At 42.1% G+C, this 10,728-nt stretch overlaps 1 protein-coding gene across 1 annotated transcript; it reads right to left on the reverse strand.

Annotated features, from left to right (window-relative positions):
• Positions 1-2,797: 2,797 nt before the first annotated feature.
• adora1b (adenosine A1 receptor b) lies at positions 2,798-8,999 on the reverse strand (the record flags this gene model as incomplete). The annotated part of the gene is made up of 2 exons (XM_080732672.1): positions 2,798-3,569; positions 8,659-8,999. 2 exons carry the CDS (start codon positions 8,997-8,999, stop codon positions 2,798-2,800), a joined length of 1,113 nt encoding a protein of 370 aa, XP_080588798.1.
• Between the last annotated feature and the right edge of the window lie 1,729 nt (positions 9,000-10,728).

The following is a 10,728-nucleotide window of genomic DNA, read 5'->3' on the forward strand; positions in this document are numbered from 1 at the left end:
TGCTTCACTTATTGAGTCACATTGCAGAGAAACACAGCAAATCTCAGACATACAGTAATTTTCACACAACCATATATTCAACTTTTTTCAGTCCAAAGACCCCTTAGCTAAGAGAGGCAGGGACCACCCCTACATAGTATGAAAATTGTGTTGCAGATTATAGGTTTAATAAGCTTCATAGATGTGCATGACAAGCAACTGTCCTGTGTAGTGCTGTGTTGGATTCATGTTAATGTGTATTTTCAGACAGTTAACCACTTTTCCCCCCCTACAAACCTATTTGCCGAGTGGTTAATGTAAAAGGTTATCCTATCACACAAAGATTTGGTGGTCCCCTTTACTAACTCTGAGAATCCCATAGGGCAGGGGTTTAATTGGAATTAAGTATTTATTTCAACACTTGAAAAAATATTTAGTATAATTTTAAACTTGAAGTACAAAGTTATTTTCAGTTCTAACCAAAATGGCTATTATCTCAACGTTTTCCTCGCAACATAATCACTAAAATATCGTCACTGTCGGGCAGAAACCTCGTATCTCCAAGTTTCCAAGTCTCACAAAAAACTAGTGAAAACAGCCGATCTACAAGCACATCGCGAGGCGTTGTGTGCTTGTAGATCTGCTGTTTTCACTAGTTTAGTACATTTTATAGATGATAAATACAAAACGAACGGTTTTGGACATAAAAGGTTTCCACCCGACAACGACGATATGCTATAAATATAAGGTGCTGGGAGTGAAAATTATAATGTAGGGGTGCCTCAGATTAAAACAAATATTTATGGGGTGCCCTGAGACAAAAAGGTTTGGGAACCCCTGCCCTAGGGGTCCAGGACCTCCTGTTAGACCCCTGTTTTAGATGTTTCTACTACTGAAACTAGTATTTCAAATTCTTGAGGAACACCAACCTAGAGAAAAACATGATACTATAATATCTTTATTAATCATTCACATTTTATCCTAGGTGTGTACAGTACAACTGGCCTATATACTTCATAGACACATTAAAATAAAAGGTTGTGGGGATTGCATTAAAGATTCCTGGTGTCAACTCGTACTCTCACACTGCACATTTTCAACTTAAAAATGTACAAACTTATACAGTAAACTTTCAGAAATGTGTGTGATTCTGTAAGAAGTTGAATGTAATGTTTTCATATATACTGTAAATATATATTTTTTAAATGTATGTATTTAATCTCTGTTCATAGAGCAGCAAATACAAATGATTTATTTTGGAGCTCACATATCTTGCTACCAAAATATTTACACTTTTGTTTGGAGTTTGGAATAAAATTAAAGAATGTCCCGTATTTTGGGGAATAGAGGAGCAAGTGTACAATTGATATCATCCAAGGGCTGATTATGTTCACTTTGTGTTGCAACCAGTTGGAGACAGTTGTCAATAAAGCATCAAGAAAAAGGAATATTTCAGCCCTACACAAGAGATTGTCACCCACTTCACAGAGTATCAGTAGTACACAGTCTTAACACGGTGTCCATAAAGTTACAATAAACTGAATGACTTTACATTCTCATGAAGTGTTTCATATTATGCAAGTGAGATTATGCAACGTCAATGATACTGCAGTTACCATCTACAGATGCAGCTGTGCTAGTCAGGGCATTATGCAAATTGTCGCGATAACACTGTAGTAAAGATAATCACAATCTCACGGTCATCTTCTCTCGGCCTTGACAATTAGTCCATTCCACACCAGTTAAAATACTGATTAAGGCGATGAAAGCCACTGTCTTTAGTGGCAAAAGATTATTCATAGTGTGTGTTGGAGAGGAAAGAAGAAACTCACTGGAACCACTAGCTGGCATGGAAGCTGTATACGGTACAGTTCCTTCCTGTCTCCCTCTCAGCCATGGATCTGATGCACACATCTACTGACAGGGCAAAGCTTGTCAAAACGTTATTTGGAATGAAAACCCTCAAGCTTCCGTTTTCTTTTTGCTTGTCGCCGCCTTCTCAATAACGGATCAGCACTGATGTTGGAGTGCTGAATCACTTGAGCCCCAACCGAAGAATTCAATCGAAGGGAATTAAAAAAGCTTGGTTGGTGTTGGCATACACCCTCTTGTCCCAAAACGTTGTCTTAGTGGTGCTTGTTCTACCGCAGTTGTGCCTTTAAGAAGACCCTGAAAAGAGATGAGTGTTCACAGCTTTGCTGCTACAATTTGTTATGTACACAATTATTACATTCATATTCTTCATCCACTGTCAGTTAAAATGAACCAGTGGTTTTACAGTAGTAACACAAACCTGGTCTATTGACAGTACAAACAATGTCACATACTTCCATTAACATTTGAGAATTTTATACTGATAAACCACCATACGCATACGGCATATTGCACATTTTGAATTGGCCACACCAACTGTTATACCATGATAAATAAAACAAAAATGTAAATGTAATATCTTAAATCAGTTACTAAGAGACACTTCTTATTGTCAAAAAGACTTATATTATTGCAAGTTTATAAATACCCTTTTTTTACCGTAGTTCTTTTGTACTCCTGTTCTGAAAACCCTTCTACTCCTCCTCATCTCCTGAGTGTAGATTCATGATCCCCAGTGTTTGAGGTTTAGGCTGCAAGTCGCCACGCCTCGCCTCGATCGCTACAGCATCCTGGCATTTTGTACCATGTCACAATCCTCATTAGAATCCTTTCAAAATGAGGAGGGGGCAAAGAATGCTCATGCAATTATGTTCACTAACTTCCAAAGAATTGTCTCTGTGCCAGGTTTTAGATGGCGTTCTGCTCTAACATGGGCAGTTGTTCTTTAGGTTGTCGTGGTTGTTGTGTGGTCTTGTTGCTGGTCCTGCAGGAGGTCAGGTGGACCTGGCTGTTGTATTGTGTCATTGTTTGAGATCTCCTTATGGGGCGGTTGAGGTGCTACTTCAGCTTGATGCGGGTCTGCGTTAGTGTGCTCCTTCCTCTCGCTGGGTTGGAACTCCAGAGCTGGCGTGTCCTTGCAGCAGAAGTACTGCTCCCAGATCTTCAAGAAAGCCATGCGGAACTTCTTGATGCGGAAGGCGTAGATAATGGGGTTGACGGCGGAGTTACCGTGAGTGAGCAGGATGGCGATGTAGATAAGGAAAAGGGGCTTCTGGCACTGGGGGCAAAAGAGTGTGATGCAGTTGATTATGTGGAGGGGTAGCCAACTGATTGCGAAGAGAAAGAGAACCAGGGCCAGAGACTTGGCCAGCTTCAGCTCCTTGTCATAGTACTTGTTGGGGTCTGTGTGGCTGGTGGTGATCTTCTTCTTGTTGAGCTGTTTGTGGATCATGTAGAAGATCTCCACGTAGATGACCAGCATCAGCAGCAGCGGTGGCAGCACCCAGCCAAAGAAGTTAAAGTAGACCATGTAGTCCATGCTAATGACGTTCTCAAATTGGCAGGTGATGATAAGGTCAGAGCTGATGGAGTCGTTCTGCTGGAGGCGCCACAAGTTGTTCCAGCCCAACATGGGGGTGAGGCCCACGATGAAGGCCACTGTCCAGCACACCACAACTGCTATCCCGGCCCGCCTTGTGGTTACCACCCGCTTGTAGCTGTAGAAGAAACACAAGTTTGCTGGGTAAGCACTTATTGCAGTAACAGGGCATGATAGATTTTTTCCATTTTCATCTTTTCATTTAGCAGGCAAGTCTGTTCGCTTACAGATAGCTGGAGTCACATTGAAAAAGTTGGCATTCAATTAAAAATGTTCAGTAGCTGCTGTTCTTGCAATATCACTTGCCGTATATATTCCCACATGACACAAAGTGTCCTCTAAACCCTTATCATTATTCCTCACAACTCTCAGCCCTCCTGCTTTTCAATGCCTCTTTTGTCATGGAATATAGGATTTATGGCTCTTGAATTGACTTCATTATAATCTACTAATTTATCAAAGCAGCACAGTGAACTCTAACTGCAGGTTAGTGCCTTACAACAGTAGTCCCTCAGCGTGTGGGTTTAGTTATTGGCCTTTTTCATTGTTATCCATGCTTTATGGATTGGCTTTTTACTGGCAGGTCCACAGCCTGCAGTAAGGTGACAGTGGATCAGATGCACAGATGTAGAGTCTCTGAAAGCACGCCAGAGCTGGGCTGCTGACTTGTAGCTATATGGAATGACACACAGAGAGAGTCTTAGCCTGATCCATGCCCCGCAGGCACTGATGAAAACACTGTTAGATTGTACACTACATGTTCCATGTAACAGCTTGATGTTTATTATGGGGAATTATGTTGGGGAAATGTTGCATTGAAAACGATGTGACCTTTGTGGAAGCTTAGCCTCGAGCAAACTATGAACATTGTAATTCAGTCCGACTGTCACAGATGGCACGTGCTTAATTGAATTATTGATTAGACATTAAAGTGTTATGATAAGTCAAGTTCTTTCAGATACAGATCAGCACCATATCAAGCAGAGGACTGTGCCCGGTGACACATGGAGGTAGCTTCTGATGATATACTGTACATGTTTCTATAGTACCCTAAAGGCAGATAAACAACACAAATGCCTATCAACATTAACACGTCCCTCTGTTTAGGTTTTGTGACTTCTGTTCGTACTGATAATGAGATTAAAGTGTGGGGTGAGAGTGGCAGCATGACACTCTAGTCTGCAGAGTGCCTGATCTGAATAAATCTATTATGTGGGCAATCCCCAGCTGTACACAAATGGAATCGTACTTAACTGTAGGCAAACGATCATTATTTCAGGCTCTAATGGAGCTCTATGAGACAACGTGCTGCAAATTCTCCTGAATTATATTAATATCTGGACATGAATATACTAGGATAATTAGCTAAAGTCAATACAGTGTAAAAACCTAAAAATGGCCGGAGGAAGACATGATGTCATTGACAAAATACACAAGAGCATCAATGATGAGGAAATGTATAACCATGTAATTTGCAGCCAAAAGCTAAAATGTGTGACAAATTTCAATCAGAAATTAAAAAGAAAAGAAATCACATGAGCCAAAGAAGACTCAACAGCTTCTTGGATAGAAGATTCAAATGTGAAGCTATTGTTGACAGTATTCTTAGACAATTGAAACACATCCTTTTTCCTGTAAGCTTATCTCCTCTCTCTCAGACGGTCTCTTCAAGTCTTTTGTTACATCGTGGCATGATAAACTACTGGTGGGCGTGTACATCAAATACAAAAGGTGGCAAATTGGCAGCATTGATTGGAAATGTTTTCTAGTTAGTCACACAAAAACACATGAAGGGCAACTTCCAGTCTTTGTCACACACACACACACACACACACACACACACACACACACACACACACACACACACACACACACACACACACACACACCAATTCAAAGACTATACTAGTAAGACGCCTCAGGGTGACAAGGTCGTGCCAATTCTTGGCCATCTGGCCAGTGATGTATATGTTACCCATATATGGAGACCCCTGATGATAGTCAACAATGTTATGTCAAAACATTTTCACTCGCTGGTAAGTAGACTAAATCACGTCTTTCCCCCTTTTAACGCATTCACGGGCCTCTCCAAGTTAGGCAACATTATTATTTATAATAATGTTTTTTCTTTTTAATAATAAATAATAATGTTGCCTAACTTGGAGAGGCCTGTGAATGCGTTAAAAAGGGGGAAAAGATGTGATTTAGTCTGCTTACCAGCGAGTGAAAATGCCTCGGTTACAATGGAGCTGGTCGAGGCAGACATTTGTTAAGAATGTCACCAGGCTCCAGCGACGCCACTTCCGGTCTGCGGCGATATCAACGCCACTCTCCTCTAAACCACACTGGTAAAGCCAAGCAGGGCCTTGGCAAGTTAGGGCCTGGGTTTGATGCCTGGGGATCTCCATATATGGGCATAAGGGGGTACCCTAACAGAGCATCATCTGGGAATGCCTGCCCATGCCCATAGCCCCATATGGAAATTTTATTTATTTTATCCTTTATTAATATATATCCATATATTACTGTACATATATGGCCTTAATATTAACGTTTTCGGGGAAGGTAGGGTGTAAATCAGAGTCAAGCAGGTTCTTGGGCCAGTTAGGGCCTGAGATTGATGACATCAGAAATCTCCATATATGGGCATAAAAGGGATTTTGTTTCTGGGAATGACCATATAAGGACTTTTTATTTTATTTGATCCTTTATTAATAATAACTAGAAGCTGGGCCGCCCTTCGGGCGGCCCAGCGTCTAGTCGGCGACCTGGCCAACTCGGAACAATGTAAATAGGGAATGAATGCCCCGCCCTTTAGGACCCGTTTTGACCATCTGTCTGCCTGTGTCCATTTATGCCCATATATGGAGATATCTGTATCTGTCTGTCTGTCTGTCAGCGTCCATTTTATGTCCATATATGGAGATCACTGCAGTTATAGTTCTGGGTCCATTTTATGCCCAGATATGGAGATATCTGTCTATCTGCGTCCATTTTATGCCCATATATGGAGTATCTGTCTGTGCCTCCAACTGTGTTGCAGACACAGTGCCGGTTCCCCCTTTAATGCAAACCTCATTATACCTGTTGTCATAGGACCCGTTTTGAACATCTGTTTGCCTGTGTCCATTTATGCCCATATATGGAGATATCTGTATCTGTCTGCGTCCATTTTATGCCCATATATGGAGATCTTTGACCATCTGTTTGCCTCTGTCCATTTATGTCCATATATGGAGATATCTGTATCTGTCTGTCTGCAATCCATTTTATGCCCATATATGGGGGAATTCATTTTATGCCCATATATGGAGAACGTGCGTGCCCGTGGGACGAATTTCGCCGATTTCCTCCGGAACAGCCTGATGTCAACAATCAACCCCGCATAAGGAGATTCCGAACGTTTCTCGCCGGTTCGGGAAAACCGCGCGTCGGGTCGGGTCGAGACCCGGCACTGCACTCCGTGCCGCGGCGGGGAACGCGCGTGCCGAATCTGAAGCCTGTGGGACGAACGGTTCTCGAGATACGCGGATTACAGACAGACAGACAGACAGACAGACACACACGCAGAGACTTCTCGCATTTATAGATAGATATGTATCCATATACATACAATATATATTATGCCCATACATGGAGATCCCTATCTGAACCATGCCTTTGCCATCTGGCCAGTGATATATATCGATGACATCAGTTCCACTTTCTGATGTCATCAATCCCAGGCCCTAACTGGCCCAAAAGCCTGCTTAACTCTGATTTACACATTACCTTCTCTGAAAACGTTAATATTAAGTCCATATATGTAAATGGATATATATTAATAAAGGATACAATAAATAAAATGTCCATATACAGTATGGGCATTCCCAGATGATGCCCTGTTAGGGTACACACTTATTCCCAAATATGGAGATCCCAAGGCATCAAACCCAGGCCCTAACTCGCCAAGGCCCTGCTTGGCTTTACTAATTAACTAATTAACCCATATATGGAGATTCCTATATTATCCATATTAAGGACAATATTAAGGATATTATGTTATCAATATTAAGGACATATCTGGGAATGCCCATATTTGGTAATGCCCATATATGGACATCATTTGACATAACATTGTTGACTATCATGCAGGGGTCTCCATATAGTGAGTAACTGGTCCCATATACATCACTGGCCAAATGGCCGTCGCATGTCACCCTGAGGTGTCTTACTAGTAGGATCCACTCTATGCTATGACAGCTGCTGGGTTCTGCTGCTGGGGAAACTGGACAACAGGGGCATTTCTGCCTAATCGACCCCATGGACAGTAGGCTAATTTTGGTAGGAAAATGAGCCTAGAAGTGATTTAGGGCAGAGTTGTCCTTTAACGCATATTAAAGACTTGACACAAGACAGAGATTCATCTCTTCCAATCCAGAGGACAGAAGTGCAAATTAAAGCCGATTGTTAATCAGTTATGCTCTGGTAAGCTGTCACATCAATATAGGAGTGTCAGATCCTCCACCTCTATAGGGGCTTATAGCAGGATGTACTGTAACTGTAGGCAACATAATAGTGAAATAAGACCTAGCCTAGGAGGAAATCAATGACAGGAAACAAACCGGGGTTCACCTATTCTGTGCCTGCAGAAAAGGTCAATCAATATTATGAATTACCAATTCGTCAGCTCAGTATTTAAAACATATATTTTCGTATATTGTTCTGTGTGGACCCAGGGAAGAGCAACTGTTTCCATGTGTATAACAACTAATAATAAATAAAGTAAACTAAAGTATCCACACACTGTCTGCACCTAAAACCTAGCCTACCGTAGGCTAAACCACACCTAACATGACAGCAGCCATTTACTTTACCACCACCACCACCACCATCATCATCATCATCATCATCTGTCACATGGACACTCTACCAACATCAACAACTGCAAACATCATCAGTGTCATTGCATTCACCATCACATCATCATCATCATCATTAACAACAGCAGCAGCAGCAGCAGCAGTTTCCTGTATTGTTCTAGGCTTCATTGTAGGCTAATTACATTTAAGCATAATTATGCATCATCAAGATTCATCATCAATTATCATCATGTGTGTCAGCATCAGCTCTTTTCAATAGTGCCATATCCCGCCCCAATCTGCTCAGCTCAGCTCTCTCAGTATTGCTGTGAATGTTTACAAGTCCTGTCCTGACAGCATCATTACCTGGTTGGGATCTTGACCCTCAGATAGCGGTCGATCGCAATAGCCAGCAGGGCCAGGATGGAACTTTGCGTTAACACGAGCACTGTGCACGCCACCATCAGGCAGCTGTAAAAGTGAGTTTGAAGTCCGATACTGATAGTAATAGCCAGAGGGATCACGAGGGCTCCCACCGCAATATCCGCCAGCGCCAGGGAAACAATGAAACAGAATGTTGTGTCTCGCAACGATTTGTTAATTTTCACAGCCCAAACCACCATCACATTTCCGATTACGGATGAGACGGCAATAATCACTTCCATTCCTATATAGAGCGCTTGGGCAGGTGGGAGTGCGTCGGGCATCCTTGCAGATGATTTGTTTGTCCTTGATAAAGAAGACTGATTCCGGTAAAAGCAGGCTTTGGAGAGCCGACAAAAGCAGTTGATTATTATGTTACTGTTTTCCGAATTGACTGCGCGTCCATCAGTTCCGCTGTGCTCGCATTCCTTTGATCAGGCTGCCCTGCAGAAGTTCTGTCAGAAATCCATATCGTAGCCTAAAGAGTGTCTTGTTAACCAGTGGCACATCTAGGAGGTGATGGTTATCCTCTGGAGCAGGTGCTGTGGTCCCGTTGTTGTGCGCTGCCCTTGTTCTGTGCCCTGCGCCTCCACGCCGCGAATACACCTGCTCCCAACAGGACCATCCTTACGCACGTGTTTTATCCTATTATCCAACAGAGCAGAGATCACTCCCGTATCCTTTCGCTTTTGATCATTTTCGATACATTTGGAATAAGTTAAAAGAAAAAAGAAAAGAAAAGAAAAAAACGTCTGAGAGCGAAATTGGACAGAAGGGCGCGCGCGATGCAGGCGCACTTATATCCTTTGTGCTTTAGAAGAACAAAATAACAACAATGCTATGACCTATGATAATAGCCCTCTGCTTTGCTCTCCTTTCTGTGATCCATAGATGCGTTTTCTGTGTTTGCATGAAATTCTTATGTGTGGTTTCTGGGGATTCTTCTGCTCCATCTGGCGAAAGCATGCACTGCATAGGTTATTTCCTACGGAGCCCCGCAGTGGCCACCGACCTCCGCAAAATAGCGCAGGCGTGGCCACGAGAAAGCTCTCGATATAACGGGATCCGCACCCGTACCCACGAGATGCCACTCGTTATCACGACTTGACCAACTCGTGATCACGAGTAAGGAACTCGAGCCCACGAGATGAGTAATTTGATATTACGAGATAAGGAACTCGTGGGAATGAATTCCACATCTCGTAATTACGAGATAAGGAACTCGTGGGAATGAATTCCACATCTCGTAATTACGAGTAGTTAATAAGACCCGCCAAATGCTGCAATCAGAAACAGCTGTGCATCTGCAATCATCACCAGCCGCTTGTATCCCTCGGTGAGGCTTCCAAAGGACAGAAGCAGACAAGACGAATCTCCTGTTAATCCTGTAAGTTATCTTTTTCTTGTTTGTGTTACAGTTTGATTACAGTTTGATTACAGTTTGATTACAGTTGATTGTTAACACACGTTTTTCACTACACTAACAGCTTTTTCAAAACTGCACACACAAAACTGAAAACCTCACACACAAAATGCTAAACCTCACACTCCCTTCCCAAGATGATCACTTTGCCATCAAATCACTTAACTGTGTTGACAAAATGGAACTTGTGTTTTCATTTCACCTGACACTCCCTTCCCAAGATGACTCTTTGCCATAAAATCACTTAACTGTGTTCACAAAATGGAACTCATGTTTTATTTGGTACACACTGCCATATTTTCAAATGACACATACCTTTCATTCAGTACACACAACTAAGATTTGCTGCACACTACCAAGCATCTACAGCACAATGAAGTGCAAAATTGAAAACACAATCATTGAATTGGAACACACCATATGAATGACATTGACTCTGGAGAATGAGCTATTTATCCTTTTGTAAAATTTCTCAGTGTTGGCCTACTTTTTTATATAGTCAAACATAAAACAGCACACAAATATGCAACCAAAAAGTTTTATTTGGGTACATGATTTACAGTAGATTTAGGCACCATGCCTCCGGTCAG

This window comes from Nannobrachium achirus (genome assembly GCF_963921795.1).
Source record: "Nannobrachium achirus genome assembly, chromosome: 9".
NCBI lineage: Eukaryota > Metazoa > Chordata > Actinopteri > Myctophiformes > Myctophidae > Nannobrachium > Nannobrachium achirus.